This window comes from Grampus griseus (genome assembly GCF_964374135.1).
Source record: "Grampus griseus genome assembly, chromosome: 4".
In the NCBI taxonomy this organism is placed as follows: Eukaryota; Metazoa; Chordata; class Mammalia; order Artiodactyla; family Delphinidae; genus Grampus; species Grampus griseus.
This window is the reverse complement of record NC_138997.1, coordinates 57,913,816-57,940,493: the sequence shown is the minus strand read 5'-3', so window position 1 is coordinate 57,940,493 and position 26,678 is coordinate 57,913,816. Positions and strand designations below refer to the sequence as shown.

The 26,678-nt window shown below is 34.9% G+C and overlaps 1 protein-coding gene across 1 annotated transcript; it reads right to left on the bottom strand.

The window, feature by feature from the left end:
* On the bottom strand, positions 1-25,330 carry SULT1E1 (sulfotransferase family 1E member 1). The gene is made up of 8 exons (XM_082653947.1): positions 25,221-25,330; positions 21,191-21,352; positions 19,249-19,374; positions 18,259-18,356; positions 8,072-8,198; positions 5,841-5,935; positions 2,781-2,961; positions 1-892 (listed from the first exon to the last, which is right to left on the bottom strand). Exons 2-8 carry the CDS (start codon positions 21,339-21,341, stop codon positions 780-782), a joined length of 891 nt encoding a protein of 296 aa, XP_082510073.1. The 5' UTR covers positions 21,342-21,352; positions 25,221-25,330; the 3' UTR covers positions 1-779.
* Positions 25,331-26,678: the final 1,348 nt, after the last annotated feature.

Here is a 26,678-nt window from a genome sequence, read left to right as displayed (position 1 = left end):
ATTTTATTTTACTGGCATATATCACGTTCTTTAAAACTTTACAGAGCTTAATTTTATTATCTTGTGTATATGACAGAAATAATACTAAAGCATAACTATATCAAATTAGCTAAAGACATTCAAGCATAAATAACACTCGTTGGGATTATTTATAAAGGTCTGGAAATCAGTTCTGTTATGCCCCAAATTTACATTAAACTAAGGTAAATTCCAAATTAAGCCATTTTGCAGAAAGTGAAAGAAAATATCAGGAAGGAAATAACAGATCTATTTATACCCTCATATTTATTTATTCTTTAGTTCTTTCTGTCAAGGTTTTCAAATTCCATGTAAATATATATATTTATGCATATATGTATATAAATGTATATATATATATATATATATATATATATACTAAATGTACTAACGAATGGAAAAAAGTAACAACAAAGTTAAAGAATTTGGAATGTTTGGTTATTTTTGATGAGGCTTTAACAACTTCAAAAATTTGTGTGTTCCTACATCATTCTCATAGGTTATAGATTTGTGTAATAATTTGTAATAAAGAAAGAAAAGGAAAAACATTTTAAAGATAACAGCAGGGAAAAAAATCTTTCTTATTTTAAAGATAACAGCAGGGAAAAACATCTTTCTTGCTTTTTTATATGAAGATCTCAATAATCATGTGAACCTGATCATGATCTTTCACATGACTCGCTCTCTACCAGTCTAAAATAAAAGAGGTAAGGAATGATGAGAAGAACACTTTAATCTCAGATGTGTCAAGAAAACCCTTCCTAGATCTCGGTTCGTAACTTCAGTGTAGACCCCTTCATTTGCTGCTCATAGTGCATGTCAAATTTCTCATTTAGGGCTACTGTAAAGTAATTCTTCCAGTCTCCTGCAATCCCTGTAACAAAAGAGAAAAAAAACAGTAAATATTATGTCTTCCAGCCAGAATAATGAAATTTTCTAATATTCATCACTTTCATTAACACTAATCAAATTTTATTCTTGTAATCCTTAATTATAGAAATAAAATATATACCATAAATACTATATATTTGAGAGTACAAGCAAGGATTTGTCCTGATTGTTAAAACAAAACAAAACAAACAGCAAATTTATTTCTCTGACCTTCCCCGTTATGCTATCAATACTTCACTTAATTTTTCTTCTCCAATTTCCTCTGAAATGCTGGGGCTCCTGAGATCCATGTTTTACCTACTCCCAAGATATTAAATATCATCTTCATGCTGATAATATTAAAATGCAGACTTACGTCTTCATATCCAAGTGCCTACCTGATATGACCACTTTCATTCCATACGAGCATCTCAAATTCACCCAGTTTAAAAATAAATTCATTTCCTTCCCTACAAAATTGTATTTTATTGGTGACCTTTTCCATAACCTGGTTAATGGCAACAGCAGGTATCCACTGCATAAACTTAACAGTTATCCTTCAACCACAATATCTATTTCTTTATTTATATTCAGACTTTCTTCATAGCCATTGCCTTCTCTCCATTTCTGCTGCCAGCTACAGAGAAGCTCCTCAGCGTTTCCCACCTGTGTGTTACAATAGCCTAGCAGGCTCTTCTTTTTGCTTTTCATCACATCCAACCCTCCCCTGACAGTAGGAAGTCACCTTGTATTTTAAATTAATCAATTGTTCAATTGCCCCGTTAGCTCAAGGAGATCTAAACTTTCCCAATGACAAGACCCAAAAAGCAGAAGATAGAAAATGTGTCTTGAGAATCATGTGGGGTCTGAAGGTATAACAGTACAAAGCCCTTTACAAACATGGCCATTATTTTAAGTTTGTTGTTTTATCTTAAAAATATATGAGGACATTATGGGAAAAGAAACTGAGATAATCTGAGGATTCAATAATTTAAATATACTCTGCATGTTAACTCTCTTTCATGTGTGCCCTATTTTCACCCAGTGGCAGGTTTGTTATTCCAATTGTTTAAAAAATCCCTGACCCTCTCAATGACAATTTGGTTCCAAGAGCAAGATTTTCTCTGTTCTGTTTCTGCTTCACATATCAGTAAGACTGGATGTCCCAATACTCTGCATATCCTACATGCCTTTGGATTTATAAACTGACTATATCTCATCAAGACCACCATGCCTCCTCCCAATAGATGTCACTTCATTGTATTTTGATATTTTTGCTAAGCCAAGCTGTATTTACCACTAAGTGTTTTGAAACTTAGTCTTTTTTAAAACAACTTTATTGAGGTATAATTTATATACAGAGAACTGTACATATTTAAAGTATACAATTTGATAAGTTTGGAAGTTTGCCATTTAGTCTTGAAAAATGCCTTCCACTTGGTTAAGGAAAAGCTGACTAATTGTTCTAAGCTTGTTTCTTCATCTCAAAATTAGATTATAATAGAATTTTCTCTTAACTCTTGCATTAGAATTTAAAAAAAATTAGAATTTACAATTTATATGATGTATGTGATGCAGCACCAAGGCACAAAGACTTAATAAGTAATAGCTAGTAGAGTGTGGTATTAGTGCTAGTACTGAGGCTGGGTGGCTGCTGGTCATTCTTAATATAATTTGCTGCATATACAAAGTAATCAACAAGTAATAGTAATTTATTAATAGTAGTACTAATATTTTATGCTTCTGCAGAACTGGTCACTCAAATGTGAAACATCTCTGAAGAAAACAAGCAGGGTCCACAGGCATGAATAGACCTTAATAGATGTTTGCCTATAACTATTTCAACTTATGATTTCCTACAGCAATGGAGGCAAATAACATGACTATCTCACCCTTTCTCATGAAGGGAGATACTTTTTGGTTCATGACTTCATCCGGTAGCATTGTGTAATTGGTAGATGGATTGTTCTTCATCTCCTGGAATGAAGTGTGTTTTATAATCTTGTCCACAAGCTCGTCTGATGCCTTCCTTCCCAGAAATTCTATCAATTTCATCACCTCTTTTCTGATATTCTAAGAAGAAAAAAATATTTTGAAGACTCAGTTACTAAAATTGAATACATTACTTTGTGGATAAAAAAGGACACAGAAAGAAAACTTTTCTTCCCTCCTCTTCCCCCCACTGATATTGGAATTAGGATTCTAGTGAGCAAAAACATTTCTTGGGGAAGTGGTATTTTTTAACTTCTCTAAGCATAATTTTCCTCATTCATAAAATGAACATAAAAGAAACTTCAAAGATTTTTAGAACACTAAATGAGATGCTGTTTATAAAATATTTATTTTAGTCATTTATGCATAATACATGCTCAATAAATACTATCTATGAATATAATATACACTCTTAAAGACTACAGTCCCCTTTGACAGATCAAGTTTGAGGTTGAAAATATGCAGACAGCTTTCAATTTTCTTTTAATTTATTGATGTAACTAGTGAGAAGCAAAGGAACCAGAAAGATTAAGAAAGGGTGTAAAAAGTCAAATACTCAACATGGAACAATATCAGATTTTCATGAACCATAGCTACAAACATCCCCATCTCTAGTCACTTCTATAGCATACCCTATTATTCGGCTTAATCATTCAATGCAACGATTCTCAAAACCAACTATAATGCTTATTCTGGTGTATATTTCCCTTTACACAGAATGCTGTTCTCTAATTCTCTGTTCTACAAATTACAGCTTGCCTGTCAAACTTCAGCTTAAGTATCACCTTCTTTGGGATAATTTCCTCGACTATTCCAATTTGAGTTAGATAACTCTATTTTTGCTCCCATAAATCCCTATATAAATCCATTGTACCATATACGTATTCTCACGTTTTTTATTTACTTGTTTTCCACAAAAAAAGGTAGTATCTCTACATAACAATGTTACTGTCTTTTTCTCTTTCTACTTGATATGTTGTAGAAACAAGAGAAAACATTTATTCTTCTGTTCCTCATTCACTCAAATAGAGAAGAAACATAAACACGGCCATTTTTGACCAAAATAGGGAGTAAATGGACATGAACAATTTGGAAGGGTGAAATGGTTGGATTAACTAATACATTTTTTTCGTGTGCCTTTTAAATTTACTGTCTTCAATATTCTCGTTACAGAACACAAATTTAAGTAATAAAATAAACTATAGATCATGGCTGCTTCTCATTCCAATTTGTTCTGTGTTAAATTCTATCAAGAAGTAATAATTCAGTTTCTAAAATAATACTTATGATTTTATTTTAAATTTGTCCTCATCAAAACAACTCTAGAATTACTGCCACATGAATCTTAATAATTGTGCAAAGATGTGGATAAGACATGGATATCAATTGCTTTCTTGGTACTAATAAAGAATAAATAAATAAATAAATAAAGAAGATATTTCTTACCCTTTAATAAAAAGACCCAGTAATTTGTCTTTCATTTTAAAATTATTTGATATGTGCACATATGTGCTTTAAAGAATAAAAATCAATATAGCACCCTTACCTACTACCGAATGTATGCAATAAGACATTCATAATTGGTTGAGTTTTTCCATTTGCAAGTTTCCAACTTCATTCTTTTCATTCTCCATTCCAATTTCCACAAACAACAACAAACTTGCTATCCTGAAATTGACCTAATCAATCCTGTGCTTTACTCTGTAGATTTGAGGCTCATGTATGTAACCCTAGACAACATATGGTTTGGTTTTACCCAATTGATGTGCACATTTGAAATGTATTCCTTTTCATTGCAATATAATATTTAATTGTAGAATAATAGTATATATCGTGTATTGATTCCTGAATATATGTATATTTGGGTTGTTTCCAATTTTTATGGTCATGGGGAATGCTGCTATGAAGGTTGCTGTATATATAAACTACTACACACAAGTCAGTGTTTCTCAAGAGCATATATCTACTAGTGGAATTCCTGAGTCTTAAATTATGTGCATGTTTGCCCTCCCTAGGTAACACGTTGTTTCCATAGTGTTTGTATATTTTTATACTCTTAACAGAAATGTGTTACTTCTCACTAACATACATCCTGACTGGTATTTATTATTGTCAGACTTTTTAATTGCTGTCAATCTGGTGGATGTGAAAAGGCATCCTAGTAATTTTTATTTTGAATTACCCTGATTATTAAAAAAACAGATTATGAAGAAATTGTGATGTCCTCACTCTTTTTTCATATTGTTGTTCCAGCATTCTCTTTACTCTCTTCTTCTGGAAGTTTGAGTTGATATATGTGAGACCTTGTTAATCTATCTTATATATTCATTACCTCTTCTGAAGTATTCTGTTTATCTCACTGTGGTACATCCTGTGGACTTTCCTCAGCATCATCTTCTACATTAATAATTCACTATTTAGCCATGTCTTATCTGTTATTTAAACTATGTTTTAATTTTCTAATTTTAGTTTTTAAAATTTATTTTAGAAATTCTATTTTGCTGGGGGGTTTTCAAAATCTGCTTTATCAATTTTAGTAATCTCTTGTTTCTTTGTAAAATTTTTAATTTCTTCTTTTGTTTCTTTAAATATGTTCAGCATAGTTATTTTATGGTCCTTGTCTGATAATTCCTACCTCTATGGATTTGGAGACCAGTTAACTCTTCTTGCCCATTGTGATTCCTTGTGTGCATATGTGTGTGCATGTTGTTGTTGTTTTGTTTTATGAACTCAAATTCCTTCTTTTATCTTTGGTAAATTTTTGAGACTTGGGTTTATATGTATTCACTTACAGAAGGTTTTTATTTACTAGCTTCAAATCTGTGCTAAAGTATCTGGATTATTTTAACTTTTGGAGTTGGCTGCATCATTTGTTTAAAGGCAGAATTTTGTATTTACCATGGTGTCAAATTCTAACATTTTGAGAATTACTAAGTTGCCATATGTTTTGAGTTTCTCACCTCCTTCATGTCTTCATAGAAAAGAAATAGCACTTGTGGATTCTCTCTCTTTTCCCACCAAGATTTTGTGTGTTCATACCAGGAACCATAAGGAACTAAAATTAGAGAGAAAAATAATGTGAGGACATAGCATCATCTTTATATAGCTTGAAAATGAGTCTTCAGACAAAGAAATATAAATAAATGATCATGGAATGAAAACTAGAGATCAGCTGCACATCTGAAGCAAATTTCTCTGCAGCAAAAGCAGCACAGTATGTTGAATAAACTATATACAGAAACATATTCCCAACTTTCATTATTATGACATGGTTTATGACTCAGAGGAAAAGTGAAGGAAGACTCCATCCATTTGATTCAGAGCTTATGAAAGCATTTTTGAAAATGGGGTGTGTGTGTGTGTGTGTGTGTGTGTGTGTGTGTGTGTGAAATCAGGTTGTTAGTGAAATGAGTTGAGTAGTGGAATTATCAACATTATTATGATCAGAATTCAGTCCAGGTCTCATATGTACCATTTAAAAACTAGCTTTGGGGCTTCCCTGGTGGCGCAATGGTTGCGAGTCCGCCTGCCGATGCAGGGGACACGAGTTCGTGTCCCGATCCGGGAAGATCCCACATGCCGCGGAGCGGCTGGGCCCGTGAGCCATGGCTGCTGAGCCTGCGCGTCCGGAGCCTGTGCTCCGCAACGGGAGAGGCCACAACAGTGAGAGGCCTGCGTACTGCAAAAACAAACAAACAAACAAAAAACTAGCTTTGGTAACTGAAGCTAGCAGCTATATAATTTTTGTTACACCACTCACAGTTTAAATGGTAAGAGGTGCCCTCTTAGGGACGCTTAGTATCATTCTCACTCTAAAAAATTAGAAGATTTTGGAGATGATGTGGTATGACCATATACGGTTTCTTCCTTTCTCTTCCCTCATCTTTTCTCACATATATCCAAGTATTTTACCCAGTAAAAAGCTGACATGATAATATAATGATGTGTGAGTCAAAGTACTCTGCTTTGCATTAAATCGTTACATACCTCTTCTGTTCTTTGACTCTACCGACAATTTATTTATTTATTTATTTATTTATTTAGTATAGTTGGCTTACAATATTATAGTGGTTGTACAACATAGTGATTCAATATTTTAATAGATTATACACCGTAAAGTTATAATAAAATATTGACTATATTCCCTATGTTGCCCATTACTTCCCTGTGACTTATTTATTTTATAACTAGCAGCTTGTACCTCATAATCCCCTTCATCTATTTTGCCCCTCCCTATCCCCCTCCCCTGTGGTAAACACTAGTTTGTTTTCTGTATATGTGGGTAGGTCTGTTTCTGTTTTGTTACATTTATTTCTTTACAGAAAAAGTCATATAATGATTTTTATAGTGATCTTATTCGTTCATTTTGCAGAGGTACATTATCTTTCTCTGCCTTATAACACCTGTTTGATAATCTTGAGGCATGTATTTTATTCATGATGCTTTAGCATAAAATTTTCCAAATGTAGAGATAAGCGTAATGCACATATACCACATTTTCATTGAGTCAATATTAAATTTTGTGGATATAAAAATGGTGTTATTATCTTTTTTCCTTACAATTATTACTACAGGATTAGAATGGTCTTCTTTAGTTAATACTAGATTCTCCTGAACGCTTTATTTCTCAAATTTGAATACTCAAGTTGCTTTAGTTGGGAGTTAAATAAAAAGACAAAATTTCCCAGAATTTCTGCTCAGGTAACTCTTACACTGTTCTGAGAAATCTAGTTGAATTATTCAGACTGCACAGTAGTTAGAATGAGTAAGAACTTTGTAGATATTCAGACTTCTTTGTGAATTCTGGCCCCATGTAGTATCTGAAATTTTTCTTAGAAACAAATGAACATTTTCTCTCCTCTGTCTTTTTCCCCTCTTGTTCAATGAAGTTGAAATAACACACTGTGAAGTGCTTCTGTAATAAAAAGAGATGAGAGAGAATTGGACACACATACATCTGTATACTTATTTGTAGGCACCAAACTAGAGTATCCAGGTTCTGCAATTTTCCATCCGCATCTGGAAACTCTATGCTTGTTCTAAAGTTCAAGGCCTTCTAGAATTTCTGTGTTTTAATTAAGGACTAGGAAGGATAACAGACCAGAACGGACAACAAAAATTTTTGCCCAGAGATGCCATTTGTCTTGTATCATTTACCTTGAAAGAATTCAGAAAAAGAAACTGTTCATACCTTCTCCATCCATGAATTTTTCCACAAAATCTTGAAAAGAACCAGGATCTGGATTAGCAGTCACCATTAAAAAGAAATAGTAATAAGAAACAACCACATCCTTGGCATTCCGGCAAACATAGATGATCTAAGAAGATGAAATTAGATATTAAATCAGCTAATATTTTTCAAATATAGTCTCACCAAGATTTAAAAAGGAAATGTTTATGTTTTCAACTATAAACATAACACATATTTATTGTAGAAATATATAAAATATATAAAATTATAAAGAAGAAAACTCCTTAAATAATCTAAAGTGACAGCATCTTTTGCATTGTTGTTCAATGTTAGCTCTCACTTTTCATTTTTGTGCCATATTCATTTTTATTTCACATATTTCATTTGAGTGTCTCAAATTCCATTGATATAAAATGGATGAGGCAGATTATTATCCCCAATTTATAAGTACAGAAACTAAACTGAAGCTTAGTCGGAATACATGGTTGAGAATAAATGTACCCAATGAGAGTAAAAAGTCTTCTGGCCTTTATGCTACACCACTATTCCTTATAGCAATAAAAAAAAAAAAAGTCCTGTTATTTTCTTGCTTGCAATCTTGAAGAAAAAATCATGTTTATGAGGTTCTTTTTAAGTGCATGTTGCTGTCAGTGAAAAAATATAATCTTCACTCACACCTTGTTTAGTTTCCATTTTATATAGCAAGGAAACATCAATAAATGAACAGACAGGAAGCCTTGGTTTTAGACGCTGGTTTTGGCACTAATTTCTACCATCTTGTGCAAAGCACCAATCATTTTGGACCTACATTTTCTATCTACTAAACAAATGAGTTACATCAGATCGTTACAGTCTTTTCTAGGTCAGACACTCAGTGCTGCCAGAAAAGAGCTGCAAAAGTAAACTTCATCTCTCTGGTCTTCCACTTCCTCCTTCAGGCACCTGAGAAATGTCATTGGGAATGGCTGCTCTTGACTCTCCACTCTTTCCTGGATATGATTAGGCTCATAACCTGTCTTACTAAAGTTAATACATTTTCAAACAATTTTAAAGAAATCTTTTTGTTTACTCTAAGAAGTATGGTTTTCATTTTTAAGGTCCCACTATAAAACGCTCCAAATGCTACAGTAAATAAAGCGAACTTTCTTTTCTCATCAAAGCTATCATTAGCCATATTGAACTTTTCCAACCTTACTTAAAACTCTCCCTAGTCCTTTTTGCCTATTAGCTGAATGGAACTCTTTGCCACTATTTCCAACACTTTACTTCATAATTTTCATCCCTTTTTTTATTCATGCTTTTCCCTCTGTCTTGAATATTCTCTGCATCTCAAAATACTATCCATGGATTGGTTTAAGATGGAGGAATACAAAGATGTGTTCTTACTCTCTCTTCCAAGAGCACCAGAATCACAACTAACTGCTGCACAATCATTGACAGGAAGACAGAAAGACAAAGAAAGATACCCCACCTCAAAAGACAAAGAAGCTGAAATGTGATGGTTGGAGGGGAGCAATCATAATAAGATCAAATCACATAAATGGGGGGTGGGTGACTCACAAACTGGAGAAAAATTATACCATAGAAGTCCACCCACTGGAGTGAAGGTCCTGAGCCCCACGTCAGGCTTCCCAACCTGGGGGTCTGGCAAAAGGAGGAGGAATTCCCAGAGAATCAGACTTTGAAGGCTAGTGGGATTTGATTGCAAGACTTAAACAGAACTGGGGGAAACAAAGACTCCACTCTTGAAGGGCACACACAAAATAGTGTGCACATCAAGACTCAGGGGGAAGGAGCACTGACCCCACAGGAGACTGAACCAGACCTACCTGCTAGTGTTGGAGGGTCTCCTGCAGAGGTGGGGGGCATCTGTGGCTCACTGTAGGTACAAGGACACTGGCAACAGAAGTACTCCTTGGCATGAGCCTTCCTGAAGTACACCATTAGCCCCACCAAAGGACCTGTAGGCTTCAGTCCTGGGTCACCTCAGGCCTCACAACCAACAGGGAGGCAACCCAGCCCCACCGATCAGCAGACAAATGGATTAAAGTTTTACTGAGCTCTGCCCACCAGAGCAACACCCGGCTCTACCTACCACCAGTCCCTCCCATCAGGAAGCTTGCACAACCCTCTTAGATAGCCTCATCTACCAGAGGGCAGACAGCAAAAGCAAGAAAAACAGCAATCCTGAGCCTGTGGAAAGAAAACTACATTCACAGAAACACAGACAAAATGAAAAGGCAGAGGACTATGTACCAGATTAAAGAACAAGATAAAACCCCAGATAAACAACTAAATGAAGTGGAAATAGGCAACTTTCCAGAAAAAGAATTCAGAATAATGATAGTGAAGATGAGCCAGGACCATGGAAAAAGAATGGAGGCAAATATTGAGAATATACAAGAAATGTTTAACCAAGACCTAGAAGAATTAAAGAACAAACACCTAGAAGAATTAAAGAACAAACAAACAGACAAGAACAATACAATAACTGAAATGAAAAATACACTAGAAGGAATCAATAACAAAATAACTGAGGCAGAAGAACGGATAAGTGACCTGGAAGACAGAATGGTGGAATTCACTGCTGCGGAACAGAATAAAGAAAAAAGAATGAAAATAAATGAAGACAGCCTAAGAGACCTCTGGGACAACATTAAATGCACCAACATTCGAATTATAGGGGTCTCAGAAGGAGAAGAGTGAGAGAAACGATCCAAGAAAATTCTTGAAGAGGTTATAGTCGAAAACTTCCCTAACATGGGAAAAGAAATAGCCACCCAAGTCCAGTAAGTGCAGAGAGTCCCAGGCAAGATAAACCCATGGAGAAACATGCAGAGACACATAGTAATCAAATCAACAAAAATTAAAGACAAAGAAAAATTATAAAAACATTAGGGGAAAAATGACAAATAACATACAAGGGAACTACAATAAGGTTAACAGCTGATTTCTTATCAGAAACGCTACAAATCAGAAGGGAGTGACATGATATACTTAAAGTGATGAAACAGAAGAACCTACAACCAAGATTACTCTACCTGGCAAGCATCTCATTAAAATTTGATGGAGAAATCAAAAGCTTTACAGACAAGCAAAAACTAAGAGAATTAAGCACCACCAAAACAACTCTACAACAAATGCTAAAGGAACTTCTCTAAGTGGAAAACACAAGAGAATAAAAGGACCTACAAAACAAACCCAAAACAATTAAGAAAATGGTAATAGGAACATACATATTGATAATTACCGTAAATATGAATGGATTAAGTGCTCCAACCAAAAGACACAGGCTCACTAAATGGATGCAAAAACAAGACCCATCTATATGCTTTCTACAAGAGACCCAATTCATATCTAGGGACACATACAGACTGAAAGTGAGGGAATGGAAAAAGATATTCCATGCAAATGGAAATCAAAAGAGAGCTGGAGTAGCAATACTCATATCAGATAAAATGGACTCTAAAATAAAGAATGTTACAAGAGACAAGAAAGGACACTACATAATGATCAAGTTGTCGATCCAAGAAGAAGATATAACAATTGAAAATATTTATGCACCCAAACAAAGGAGCACCTCAATACAAAAGGCAAATGCTAACAGCTATAAAAGAGGAAATTGACAGTAACACAACAATAGTGGGGGACTTTAACGCCTCACTTTCACCCATGGACAGATCATCCAGACAGAAAATTAATAAGGAAACACAAGCTTTAAATGACACAATAGACCAGATAGATTAAATTGATATTTATAGGACATTCCATTCAAAAACAGCTGATTACACTTTCTTCTCAAGTGCACATGGAACATTCTCCAGGATAGATAACATCTTGGGTCACAAATCAAGCCTTGATAAATTTAAGAAAATTGAAATCACATCAAGCATCTTTTCCAACCACAGTGCAATGAGATTAGGAATCAATTACATGGAAAAAAACATAAAAAACACAAACACGTGGAAGCTAAGCAATACGTTACTAAATAACCAAGAGATCACTGAAGTAATCAAAGAAGAAATCAAAAAATACCTAGAGACAAATGACAATGGAAACACGACAATCCAAAATGTATGGGATGCAGCAAAAGCAGTTCTAAGAAGGAAGTTTATAGCAATACATTCCTACATCAAGAAACAAGAAAAATCTCAAAACACAATGTAACCTTACACCTAAAGTAACTAGAGAAAGAAAACAAACAAAACCCAAAGTTAGTAGAAGGAAAGAAATCATAAAAATCAAAGCAAAAATAAATGAAATAGAAACAAAGAAAACAATAGCAAAAATCAATAAAACTAAAACGTGGTTCTTTGAGAACATAAACAAGATTGATAAAACTTTAGCCAGACTCATCAAAGAAAAGAGGGAGAGGACTCAAATCAATAAAATTAGAAATGAAAAAGGAGAAGTTACAATGGACACCACAGAAATACAAAGCATCATGAGACTACTGCAAGGAACTCTATGCCAATAAAATGGACAACCTGGAAGAAATGGACAAATTCTTAGAAAACTATAGCCTTCCAAGACTGAACCAGGAAGAAATAGAAAATATGAACAGAACAGGCACAAGTAATGAAATTGAAAATGTGATTTTAAATCTTCCAACAAACAAAAGTCCAGGACCAGATGGCTTCATGGGTGAATTCTATCAAAGATTTAGAGAACAGCTAATACCCATCCTTCTCAAAGTCTTCCAACAAATTTCAGAGGAAGGGACATTCCCAAGCTCATTCTATGAGGCCACCATCACGCTGATACCAAAACCAGACAAAGATATTACAAAAAAAAGAAAATTACAGACCAATAACACTGATGAATATAGAGGCAAAAATCCTCAACAATATACTAGCAAACAGAATCCAACAATACATTAAAAGGATCATATACCACGATCAAGTGGGATTTATCCCAGGGAGGCAAGGATACTTCAATATACACAAATCAATCAATGTGATACATCATATTAACAAGCTGGAGAATAAAAACCATATGATCATATCAATAGATGCAGACAAAGCTTTTGAAAAAATTCAACACCAATTTATGATAAAAAAAAAAACTCTCCAGAAAATGGGCATAGAGGGAACCTACCTCAACAAAACAAAGGCCATATATGGCAAACACATAGCAAACATCATACACAATGGTGAAAAACTGAAAGCATTTCCTCTAAGATCAGGAACAAGACAAGGATATCCACTCTTGCCACCATTATTCAACATAGTTTTGGAAGTCCTAGCCATGGCAATCAGAGAAGGAAAAGAAATAAAAGGAATACAAATTGGAATAGAAGAAGTAAAATTGTCACTGTTTGCAGATGACATGATATTATACATTTAGAATCCTAAAGATGCCACCAGAAAACTACTAGAGCTAATCAATTAATTTGGTAAAGTAGCAGGATACAAAATTAATGCACAGGGCTTCACTGGTGGTGCAGTGGTTGAGAGTCCGCCTGCCGATGCAGGGGACACAGGTTCATGCTCCGGTCCGGGAAGACCCCACATGCCATGGAGCGGTAAGGCCCATGAGCCATGGAAGCTGAGCCTGCGCCTCTGGAGCCTGTGCTCTGCAACGGGAGAGGCCACAGCAGTGAGAGGCCCGCATACCAAAAAAAAAAAAAAAAAAAAAATTAATGCACAGAAATCTCTTGCATTCCTACACACTAACAATGAAAGATCAGAAAGAGAAATCAAGAAAATAATATCATTCACCATTGCAACAAAAAGAATAAAATACCTAGGAATACACCTACTTAAGGAGGCAAAAGATCTGTGCTCAGAAAACTATAAGAAACTGATGAAAGAAATCAAAGATGACACAAACAGATGGAGAGATATAGTATGTTCTTGGATTGGAAGAATCAATATTGTGAAAATAGCTATACTACCCAAAGCAATCTACAGATTCAATGCAATTCCTATCAAATTACCAATGGCATTTTTTACAGAACTAGAACAAAAAATCTTAAAATTTGTATGGAGACACAAAGGACCCCATATAGCAAAAGTAGTCTTGAGGGAAAAAAAACAGAGCCGGAGGAAGCAGATCCCTGAGTTCAGACTATACTACAAAGCTACACTAATCAAGACAATATGGTACTGGCACAAAAACAGAAATATAGATCAGTGGAACAGGATAGAAAGCACAGAGATAAACCCATGCACCTATGGTCAACTAATCTATGACAAAAGAAGCAAGGATATACAATGGAGAAAAGACAGTCTCTTCAATAAGTGGTGCTGGGAAAACTGGACAGCTACATGTAAAAGAATGAAATTAGAGCACTCCCTAACACCATACACAAATAAACTAAATAAATAAAACAAAATGGATTAAAGACCTAAATGTAAGCCTGGACACTATAAAACTCTTAGAGGAAAACATAGGAAGAACACTCTTTGACATAAATCACAGCAAGATCTTTTTTGACCCATCTCCTAGAGTAATGGAAATAAAAACAAAAATAAACAAATGGGACCTAATGAAACTTAAAAGCTTTTGTGCAGCAAAGGAAACTATAAACAAGACAAAAAGACAATCCTCTGAATGGAAGAAAGTATTTGCAAATGAATCAATGGACAAAGGATTAATCTCCAATATATATAAACAGCTCATTCAGCTCAATATTAAAAAAAACAAAAACCCAATCAAAAAATGGGCAGAAGGCCTAAATAGACATTTCTCCAAAGAAGACATACAGATGGCCAAAAGGCACATGAAAAGCTGCTCAACATCACTAATTATTAGATAAATGTAAATCAAAACTACAGTGAGGTATTACCTCACACTGGTTAGAATGGCATCATCAGAAAATCTACAAGCAATAATTGCTGGAGAGGGTGTGGAGAAAAGGGAACCCTCTTGCACCGTTGGTGGGAATATAAATTGATGCAGCCACTATGGAGAGCAGCATGGACGTTCCTTAAAATACTAAAAGTAGAATTACCATATGACCCAGCAATCCCACTACTGGGCGTATACCCAGAGAAAACCATAATTCAAAGAGACACATGCACCCCAATGTTCATTGCAGCACTATTTGCATTAGACAGGTCATGGAAACAACCTAAATGCCCATCAACAGATGAATGGAAAAAGATGTGGTACAATGGAATATTACTCAGCCATAAAAAGGAACGAAATTGGGTCATTTGTAGAGACATGGATGGACCTATAGACTGTCATACAGAGTGAAGTATGTCAGAAAGAGAGAAACAAATATCCTATATTAACGCATATATGTGGAATCTTGAAAAATGGTACAGATGAACCGGTTTGCAAGGCAGAAATAGAGACACAGATGTAGAGAATAAACATATAGACACCAAGAGGGATAAGCAGGGTGCGGGTGGTGGTGGGATGAATTGGGAGATTGGGATTGACTTATATATACTAATATGTATAAAATAGACAACTAATAAGAACCTGCTGTATAAATAAATTAATTAAATTAAATTAAAAAATACTATCCATATTTAAACCTTTGCTCCAAGTCCTCCATAAAAGTTTTTATTCTCCAGGATGTGGGGCGGGGGAAGGTGGGAAGTTAAAGCAATTCCTCTTTCCTTAAACTTCCATCAGTTTGTCTTATCTCTTTTTTGGAAGATCCTATTCTCTTCCCTAACTTTTCACTGCACATGCTCTTCCTGCCTTCGAGGTAAATCTAGGTCTTTCCACTCACTTCTCTCAAGTCAAAGTTTCTAGTTTGCCCAAAATTCACTTGGGATCATAATCTATCTTAAAATTCCTACACTTGAAAACCCCCTGATCCTATAATAATTCATACTTCAACCAGCTGTGACATTTTTAAGCTTGTGGTCATTCCCTTGTTTTAACTGAAGATTTGAACACCTGCCTTATAGTGTTACTCTCCATACCAAAACTTTTCACCACACTGTATAATTTTAGTGTCTGTATGCATGAACCATCTGATTCTCTAGGTTCATGTGGTCATTGATCATTACCTCTATTTTACTTCAACTAACAATATTTTTAGCCAAATCTTGAAACTTGTCAGTACCCTAAAGTTTCTGAAGGCTTGTCCTTGAGCACCATGTTTTCTTCCAAGACAGTCCTGTTTCTTTATTCTTTCTTTCTTATCAGGAATATACCTCTTCTGCAACAACTCCAAGTTCTCAAGTTTATTGGCCTCAATTGTTTCTTTTATCTATTAGCCTGTTCCCTTTTTTTTTTTTTACTTTCTTCTTTTTTATCACTTAAAGTTTCTAGTCCAACACTCCAAACACACTTTTACTAAGAGTCTCAATCCACTTCTCTTCTTGTCTACCAGTGAATCACCCTGGAAGTACTCAGGATGTGAATCCATCCAGTTGTCTCCTAGTCTTTGATGATCTCTGAGATGATCAGCAGTTTTGTGAAGACTGAGGCTATTATAAAGGTACAGTATGTATTTTCATTTAAAAGTAAAGGGGGGGAATTCCCTGGTGGCACGGTGGTTAAGAATCCACCTGCCAATGCAGGGGACATGGGCTGAAGCCCTCGTCTGGGAAGATCCCGCATGCCATGGAACAACTAAGCCCATGTGCCATAGCTACTGAGCCTACATGCCACAACTACTGAAGCCTGCGAGCCTAGAGCCCATGCTCTGCAACAAGAGAATCCACTGCAATGAGAAGCCTGTGCACTGCAATGAAAAGTAGTCCCCGCTCGCTGCAACTAGAGAAAGCCTGCGCACAGAAATGAAGACCCAACACAGCCAAAGATAAATAAATTTATAAAAAATATACTTTTTTAATTTTTAAAAATAAATAAATAAAGGGGTAACATCAAGGCTTCATCCCATTCTCAAAAGAAAAAAAGTAACTTGGCCAAATCTCTTGAAAAAATAGTAATCACATGTTTCCCAAAAGATACATGAATAATGTTTATTAAAGAGAGAGCTCTTGTGTATGGAATGATTTCAGCAGCATGTATGTGATCTTTCTAAGATTGCCTATGATAAAAACAAACAAACAAAAACCATTGGAATCTTCAAAATTTTGCACCATGGATCTCCAGAAAATGTCATATATGCCCTGTTACGTCAGTGTACAAAATGGAAATGTTTCATGACTCAGATAGATCCCCTTTTTGTCAATAATGACTACACATAGTACTTTAATATCTTATATGTTTAGTATGGGTCATAGTGTGTCCTAATAAAGCTAGTAAGGTCTTGAGAAATGGCTTCAGTGTTTTAAGACAATGTTTTGCCTGTACTTTAGGATTCCATGTATTATTCTTTCTAAAAAGCAAAATTGATCATATAAATCAGCAGCTTAATATGGCTGTAACTCCTCATTATCATCAAAGTGGAACCCAAACTTTCTAAATTGGCTTCCATATCTGTTATAAACAAACCCAGCTTATCTCCCTTCACTCATCCAGCCAGTATGGACACTCAGCTTTCCAGCTAAATTGAACTGGTTTCACATCCCACCTTGGGTTGCCTCTGGGATTATATAGACTAATTCCTATACATCCTTCATATATCAACTGAGATGTTACTTGCTCCTGGATAACTTCTCTGCCCTCAATGTCTGGGCTAGAATTCTTCTCTTACTTGACTTATAGTACCTTATGTATTGTTTCTTTATTTGTCACTTTCCCCCTGTGGACCATGTGCCCATGAAGACAAGGATTGCATGCATCTTATTAATTGTCATATTGCAGGCTCAGGATAGGCACTCAGTAAATAATTATTATGTTATTTTTGTCTGGTTTGTCCTCGTCTAGTTCATTTGCCTGCCTCACAATGCCAAGCACAATAGTTTTCAAAAAGAGTATATTGAATGCAATTACTAATAACAGCAAATACAAAAGTAGCTACCATATATTATTTATAACATGCTAGGTACTATGTTAAGCACTTTACAAGAATTATTTTAGTTAATCCTTATAACAACTCTATGCGGAATGCAATTATTATCTCTCTTTTATAGATGAGGAAACTGAAGCTTAGATAATTTACTTGTTTTTCTCAGAATTACCTCTGGAGTTAGAACTGAAATCTAAACTCTTTGACTATACTGACTATGATCCACATTTTAAAAATGTCTATAGATTCAATGAAGGAATAAGTAAACAAGTGTGTATAAGACACAGTTAGGATGTTACATAGCTTTATCATTGTAAAATTCTTTGAGTTCGGTGTTCTAAGAACACTTTACTCTGGTTACCTTACAGTTCTTTTCCCAAAATGAGGCTGGAAGAAGCTCAGGTGGCAGATGAGACTTCACTATTCTAGGAGATGCCATCTGTTTTAATTGTTTTACTCCTAATTTTTTAAAAAAACAAAAGTTAGAAAAGTTTAGGTAGAGAAAATTATAGAGAAAAAATAGATCAAATAAAATTTCACCTTTGAAAAAAATCATTATTAACGTTTTGGTAAGCATCCTTCCATACAAAGATGTCTATACGCCCAGACTCACAGCCATACAAATACCACACACACAGATGAAATATTTAATATCTTCTGATCGCATTTTTCTTTTCTTTTAAGATTTTTTTCATGTGGACCATTTTTGTAAGTCTTTATTTAATTTGTTATAATATTGCTTCTGTTTTATGTTTTGGTTTTTTTGGCCGTGAAGCATGTAGGATCTTAGCTCCCTGACCAGGGATCAAACCCGCACCCTCTGCATTGGAAGGTGAAGTCTTAACCACTGGACAGACAAGGAAGTCCCCTAATTGCATTTTTGTCGATATATTATAGTAACACTTCAATGTCAAGAAATATATGTCATTGTAACATGTTTAATGATTTCATATCACTTTTAACTCTTCTTTTGTTGATTAACATATATATTGTTTCTAATTTTTCATAATATTAAAAGAATCTGTGATAAAAATATTTTTGCATATATCCTTGAAAATTTTATGGATATCTTCCTGTCATTTAAAGTACTGTTGCATACATCCCATAAAGAGATAAATGCTCACATATTACTAGGCTCTGCTGAAAGCATGTCAGAGCTATCCTATTCTCTCTATTCCAGGCATATGCTATACCATAAACTCTGTCAAGATTTAAAATTAAATTTACATTCTTTCTTATGTAGAAGACATAATACTAATTGCCACTTTTGCTTATAGTCTCTTTCCTTGCACCATTTACATCCACACTTAAAATATGTGTATATAGCTTTTAAAATTAACTTAAGCATTACCATTCATCACCTTTTCGGTTCTGCATTCCAGGTAAGGAATTCGATTAAAAATGGCATCTTCTTTGCACTTTTCCACATCACCCTCTGTATAAATCATGTATACAATTTCACTAACCCATGTTGTGCCTGAAAAAATTAAACAAATCTGAGTCTCCCACTGATGATGCATAGCTGATGATGCAGGGAGTGATAGATTTATAGTTGGATAAAGTAGGAAGTTACCAATGCAATAGTATTTGAAAGATGCCAGAATAACCACAGGACTCAAGAAATATGTCCTCTAAAATTTAATCTTATAGGATCTTAACATAGCATCAATAAATAAAGAACATTGTAATAAGATACACCTGTGGTAGAAATCTGAATGTGTCGATGATGAATTGTGACATTGTACAATCTGATAACAGTCTTGGAACTAAATTTTTACATCTAAAAAGTAACCATGCTTTCATCCACAAATTTTCTAGATAGCTTCTATGCCTCAGGTTGAGTCCTACTACAGAGTATATAGAAAAGAATAAATCTGGTCCTTGTCCTGTGATGTTCAAAGGCCCTCTGAAAAGTCAGAAAGAATGTTCAAAAATTACAACACTTCTTTTTCCTTAAGATGTTGTAATACAGATGGTCACAGGGATTCAAAGGACTTTAAAGGAGGAACTTTGTGTGCTTCTGCTGCTGCCGTGATGTTTCCACAAGAAATGCCTTCAAGATACCATGATAATTGAGCTTAGCTTTAACAAACAATTGGCATAAATTCACAAGTTTTGTAAGGTAGGAAAGTGGTCTACCAGACAGAAAATCTGTTTGTTTGTTTTTCTTAATCAAAGGCCAGATACTTACAAATAGTAAAGAGGCAAGGAAACAAATTGGATGTAGATTATAAAGACTAAATCAGAGGCTACCTGAAGGGATGTGTGGAGATGAGCTTACAGCAGCAACCAGACACTGAGCCTAAAAAGCCTTGTAGTTCATACTAGAGTTCAAGTTGTTTTCTAAAAGTTTTTCAAAGGCATTAGCATACATTAAGCAAGAAAGCAAGATTATCATGGTTATATTTTGGAAGAATTCCTCTGGAGCCAAAGTAAATAAAACAATGGAGTGAGGGGTCAATAAGAAAGGTGACAAGAGACCTGTAAGAGACTGACTGTGAGGCATATCTAAGAGACTAAAAGGGCAAAACACATTGATTGACTGAATATGGGAGATGCAGAAGTAAGAGAAATTGACTCTGGAGTAGCTCTCAGGTGTCCTCTTCATGTGACTGGTTTTGTGCTGACATAGATCTAGACAAGAAAGAGAAATGCAGGAGCTCTTTACAGTCAGAGTAGTCAAAGACATATTTACTGTTTGACATACTTGTGTTAATTGGAACAGTTAGAGAAGATAGAGATAGAGAAGATAAAGAAGAAGTCTGTACTGGACCTTTCTAATTTCTAAAGATCTAGGATTGTAAGACTCCAGAGTTATGACTAACAAGCTAATTTCAGGAAAAAAGACGTTGCTTGCAAATAGAGTTTCAGAGATGGACTTTATAAAGAGGAGCTTGTTAGCTGAAAAAGTGTTAAGTTTTAAAAAATCTGTGAAAATTGCTTATACTTTGTCTATACAACAATGACAATAATGAAATAAGGTAAACACAGTGGGTAGTTTTAAATTTTAGTTATGGTTCCATATTCATCCATCTATATTATGTGATTTTCTAAAGTGGCCAACAATACCCATTTGTCAATGTGCTGCTCAAATTATAGGTACAGATTGTGGTCTTAGAATAGAGCTATCGTATGCCACTTTTTGTATGTCTATACCAAAACTGCTATATCTGTCCTTATTTAATATAGAGAATGAGTGTGGGAGGGGTGAATGGCTCAATATTTACCAGTCAAGGTGGGTTTGTCATTTCTAGGTGAAAAGGGAAAAACTTTGACCTAACAAAGAGACTTACCAGATTTGGGATAGGTGACAATGACAAGGTCATCTGGCCTTGCCTCAAATGCCTCCACATCATGCCAATATTGGATAAATTCTTTATACAGTAGAATTCCATGGATTCTGCCAAAGTAATCTAAATAGGCAGGTTTGGAATAATTCATCATAGAGTGGTACACTGAAAGAAAAAAAGGTATGCTTTCCACTTTGTATGTACTTTAAAATGTTTTAACATTAATAATAGCCCTGTACATTGAGTTTCTCTTGGGTGTCTAGCATTTCTTAGCTGTTGAGCATATGGGGTAAATGCATATTAAAGAAGGATATAACATAGCCTTGGTGTTTTAAGAGTTTCTAATCCTATTAATAAGTCTAACATATGAAAGAATAAGTACAAAGCACAATAAAGTAAGATGTTTCAAAACTATGTACAAAATGGGTGATACATTCAACAGAGCCTTCGATTTCTCTGTCAAAATTGATGGGGCATATAAAAAAGCTAAGAGATTGAGAAAATACAACAATACTTTGGCAAATAATCACTTTGATTAATTCTGTATACATTAAGTAACAATAAAGATTGATGGTCACATTTGATAGCTATTGCCAAATATCAAAGTCAGAGCTTCCTTAGTTCCTGAATATGTTTCATTTAATGAAAAAAAAATCAAATGCTTGTTGAGTGTATTAAAAAGAAGATGAAATTAATGACACTGTAATGGATACGTCTAAGACGGATTCTTGAGGGTAGAGAAGATTCCTGTGTGACCCCTAGCATTACTTATACTTTTCTCTCTCACTTGATCAGTAAAGAAGTCGACACTCCCATTGAGTGACTTGTGTGACAATTATAAGGTTAAACAACATGGTTATCATTGACAGTTCCTCTCCTGATCCCATGTTAAATCATTTCATGTTCAGAGTTAGCCTTAAAATTTTTAATTAAGCACACTTTCCTTTATTGGCTTTCAACTTCTTTCACTACATGTTTACTCCCCAAACTTACCCCGTTCTGAGTTTGTGATATAGTATCTCAACGAATGTTGTCCTTCTTTGATATTAGCATTACAGCTAATATCCACCCTTGCCCAAAAAACTGCCAGATAAGTTGTTATACCCCTATACATTTGTGACTGCTGTGGCTTTTAGTGCCTTTTTCAGAAAGTTCATACCATAACAGGAGCCTCTTGGAGGCAGTAGTTCTTTTAGTCACCTAATGTGTTTCCTTTAATACAGAGCATCCCAAACTATGAGAAGTACACTCTAAAGAGGAAGTGAAATTAGCAGATATTGTAACAAATGCATTAACCCAAAGGAAGAAATAACTGATGGTAAAATTTTAGAAAGATGTGACCTACAAATCAAACCAAGTATTTAGACCACTGACTTACACTGAAAGCTCCTTCTGGTAGTGTTTCCCCTACTACATTTCAGGCTAAACAGTGGAGATGAAAACTTTCAGATGTTACCTCTCATCTCTCTCCCACTAGCACCAGGCACTCAAACCCATTGATTCCATCTCCATTATTTTCTTCTTTTTTCTATCTTCATGGTCACTGCCCTAGTTAGGAAGCTCAACAACTACTGACTGAATATGAAAATAGCCTTCCAGTTGGCCTCACTGTAAGAAGTGCCTATTTTTTTTCTACAACCACCCTAGGAAAGAAAATGGATGTTATTTATTAGACACTTTTTGCCAGACATGAAAAGTTTTATTTTAAAACGTTATGCATATGTCATAAGGTTCTATGAAAAAGCAGACATCATTATAGATTAGGTTAAGTTTGTCCTGCAGGAGACTCTTTGAGGATTGAACCATATCCATTTTACACAAAGAAGGATAAATTCGCACACATTCATGCATCCATGTAAACATGCACATATAAATATCCTTATTTTTGACACGTTGAAAACATTAAGTGATATAGAGAAAATGAAAGTGCTCTCTTTATTCTACACATAAGACATGATCATTCCTAATAATGCTGTTTTTATGTTTCTAAATATTTAAGTATATATAAAATCTATACACTTATGAATGTAGTTTAATTTGTATTCTATTTTACATTCATTTGTAATCTATTTTTATACTGAACTGTATGATGTGAACATATTTTGCTGCTGGTACATAAATTCTGTTTTTATTCTTATAAATAACACATAGCAATCCATAGTATGGATGTAACATAGATGATACAACTCTTTATTATTGGGAATCCCTGTTGTTCCTTTTTTCCAATATAAATGGTACTGCAACAAATTTCTTCGAGCATATGTCTTTTCACACTTATCTTTGCAGTGATGATGGAATTGCCAAAGTAAAAGGTATACACACTTAAGAAATTGGCAATTGTCTTTAACAAATCACTAAAGGAGTGTGCACATTTGCGCGGTATATGAAATTGCCTATTTTCTCACTGCATCATCAGTATTGGAAATTTAATTGTTGCAATCTTTCATAATTGAATATATATTATTTAAAATCTGTATTTCATAGATATTTTATAATTTTTCATATTTCTTAAGTTTATTGGTTCTTTTAATCATTTTGATCAATTTTGCCCATCAGGAGTGTTGTTTTGTCCTAACTGATGTATAGCTAGTAATTTATTATTTATTTATAAATTGAAGATATCTGCAGTTTTCCCATCATGTATTTCCAGTTGTCTTTAACTTTCTTACTGGTTTGCATAGAAGTCTATTTTTCATATAATCACTAGAAAAAACTGTGTGAGGAAGGCATCCCTTGCCCTGTCTGTTGATTTGTTTATTCATGTGAACAACTTTCTTGATGTTCTGCCAAGTTTGTAAGAATTGGCTTATAGTCAATCGGGAGTAGCTGATTTATTATCAAACAGTTGACTGACTTCTGGCTGACCCTTCATGGTCAATTTGAATCTGAGTTAAACTAGGTGGCATATAATAAAATCTCTTTCTTTGTTTACCTAACTTCTTTTAGTAAATTATCTCACATCACAATGTATAGATTCACCTCTAGCTGCTTTTTTCTTTCTCAAAAGACCTATTTCAGTTAGAAACTGTCAATTTCATTTCCTAACTGAGTATGTAGGTTACTGGTGTCTAGAAACACCAACAAAAATTATTAAAACTGTGATTCATAAATTCAGTTGAAGGAAGAAATATTTCTTCTTTCTCTTTTATTTCTTCTTTCCTTCCTCTTTTTCTTTCTGTGTTTCTCCATCCTCCCCTCCTCCACTCTCAATCTGCCTTTAATTCAACAAGTACTCTCTGTCTGAGTTCCTCTGTTGTTACCAAACCCAGTGATAAGTGCTGAATACCAGGGTGAGTGTAGATGCAAAGAGCTCACTTCAGCCTCACCTTCTTCGACTTACTTGGATTTGAGCAAAGTGGCTGAAAGTAGAGAATATCCTCTTGTACATCATTCTATCCAGAACCTCAGCACTGTGTCACAAAATAGATGCTAAAAAATCCTCATTAAATTCAATTATTTAATTGTTAGATCAAATCTCTTCGGGCTCTCTAGGTTCCACTAAAGTCTCCTAGATAAGATAAGTACTATCCTGACAATGGTCTACCTGTCAACAACTTACCAAGGACTTGGATTTCTGCTCTTGTGTATCTGATATCTCTCACTTAAAAGTGATAGTAATATTTTCAAGGCCTCTAGTGGTAATAGACTTCTGATATATTTCACAGAAGTAAACACCTGACTAGAATTCAGTCTCCCTTCTAACTTTTCTACTCTGTTGTTTCGTTTTCTTATCAGTAAAATAGAGAACATGTCCAACATGCAGGACTTACAAGGCAATTAGGATACTGTAGTTTTATGTTAAAACTCTTTAAACAGCAAAGCATTATATAAATACAAGATATTATTTTTAATGATAAATAAGTGATTTAATAAAGCTTTACATGTTGTACATTATTAAGTGACTAAAGTATTGATTAAAAACTTCATTATCTCTATATTTCCTTTTTAAAACAGTTTTGTAATAAATAATTTGCATTCTGTATTTGCTATATCTAAAATCTAAATATTAATGTCAGCAATAATGAGATAAAACCTGTCCAGACGGTCCTGTGAAAGAAACTTGGTGATCCAATCCAGTTTTCTTCAAATCTCCACTCAGGTTTCAAGCTGCAAAAAAAGATGAGAACTACTGTGCATTTGGAATGTTTCTGGTGAGCTTTTATTCTGAATGCCAGAGAAGGAGGCGGAGATTAATCTGCAGGGCTAGGCTTTCTGGAGTTTGTGTTGCAACGGAGTAATACAAATATGGAAACATACCTGCAGATGCAGTGAGCCACACAGAGTCATGTTTATTCATACAGAGATGTAGAAATTCTTCTGTTATTTTTCATTCTTGGTTCATTATCAAATTTCTATCTGCCAATAGCCATCTGTGGGTTGAGGAGAAGGAGGGAGAGGAAGTGAAGGCAAAGAAGAGGGAGAAAAATGTAAACATGATGCAACAGAGTATAAGAGAGCTTGGAAGACAGCATCCCTTACTCATTCACTGATGAATAATCAAATAGGCGGGCTTGATCTTTGAGAGAATAAACTTACTAGGGGAGTAAGAAACAGAGAAGAAACAGGAGGGCATCGAGGACCCTGGATCAGGAGACCTAGATTAGTTTAGGGAGACCTGTCAAAGAAGGCATTGTAGTACTTGCTTGTGTCCTAAGTCACTTGGAAAACACCTTCTATTTAAATATCTTTGCCTTTAACTCTTAAGCATCCCTGAAAATCAAAAACAGGTGACAGCTAAGGAAAGAATGTAAACGGCACTCACCTTTGGATTATTATTATTTTATTTTTATTTATTTATTATTATTATTTTTTTTTTGCGGTACGCCGGCCTCTCACTGTTGTGACCTCTCCCGTTGCAGAGCACAAGCTCCGGACGCGCAGGCTCAGTGGCCATGGCTCACGGGCCCAGCCGCTCCGCGGCATGTGGGATCTTCCCGCACCGGGGCACGAACCCGTGTCTCCTGCATCGGCAGGCGGACTCTCAACCACTGCGCCACCAGGGAAGCCCCTGGATTATTATTTTTAAAATCTCACTTCTCTCTGCTCCCAGTCACATGTTCAATGATGTAGTGTGAAATTTCCAGGTAAAGTTAGCCATTGGCACCATTGGCACCATCGGAATTTAGATAAGAGAATGAGAAAAATGGACTTGGAGTGCATTATGCTAAGTAAAGTAAGTCAGACAGAAAGACAAATCCTGTATGACATCACTTATATGTGGAATCTAAAGAAATACAACAAACTAGTGAATATAACAAAAAAAAAGCAGACTCACAGATATAGAGAACAAACTAGCTGTTACCAGTGGGGAGAGGGAAGGAGGGAGGGGAAAGATAGGCATAGAAGCTTAAGAGTTACAAATTGTTAAGTATAAAATAAGCTACAAGGATATATTGTACAACACCAGGAATATTGCCAATATTTCATGATAACTATAAATGGAGTATAACCCTTAAAATTGTGACTCACTATATTGTACACCTGTACTTAT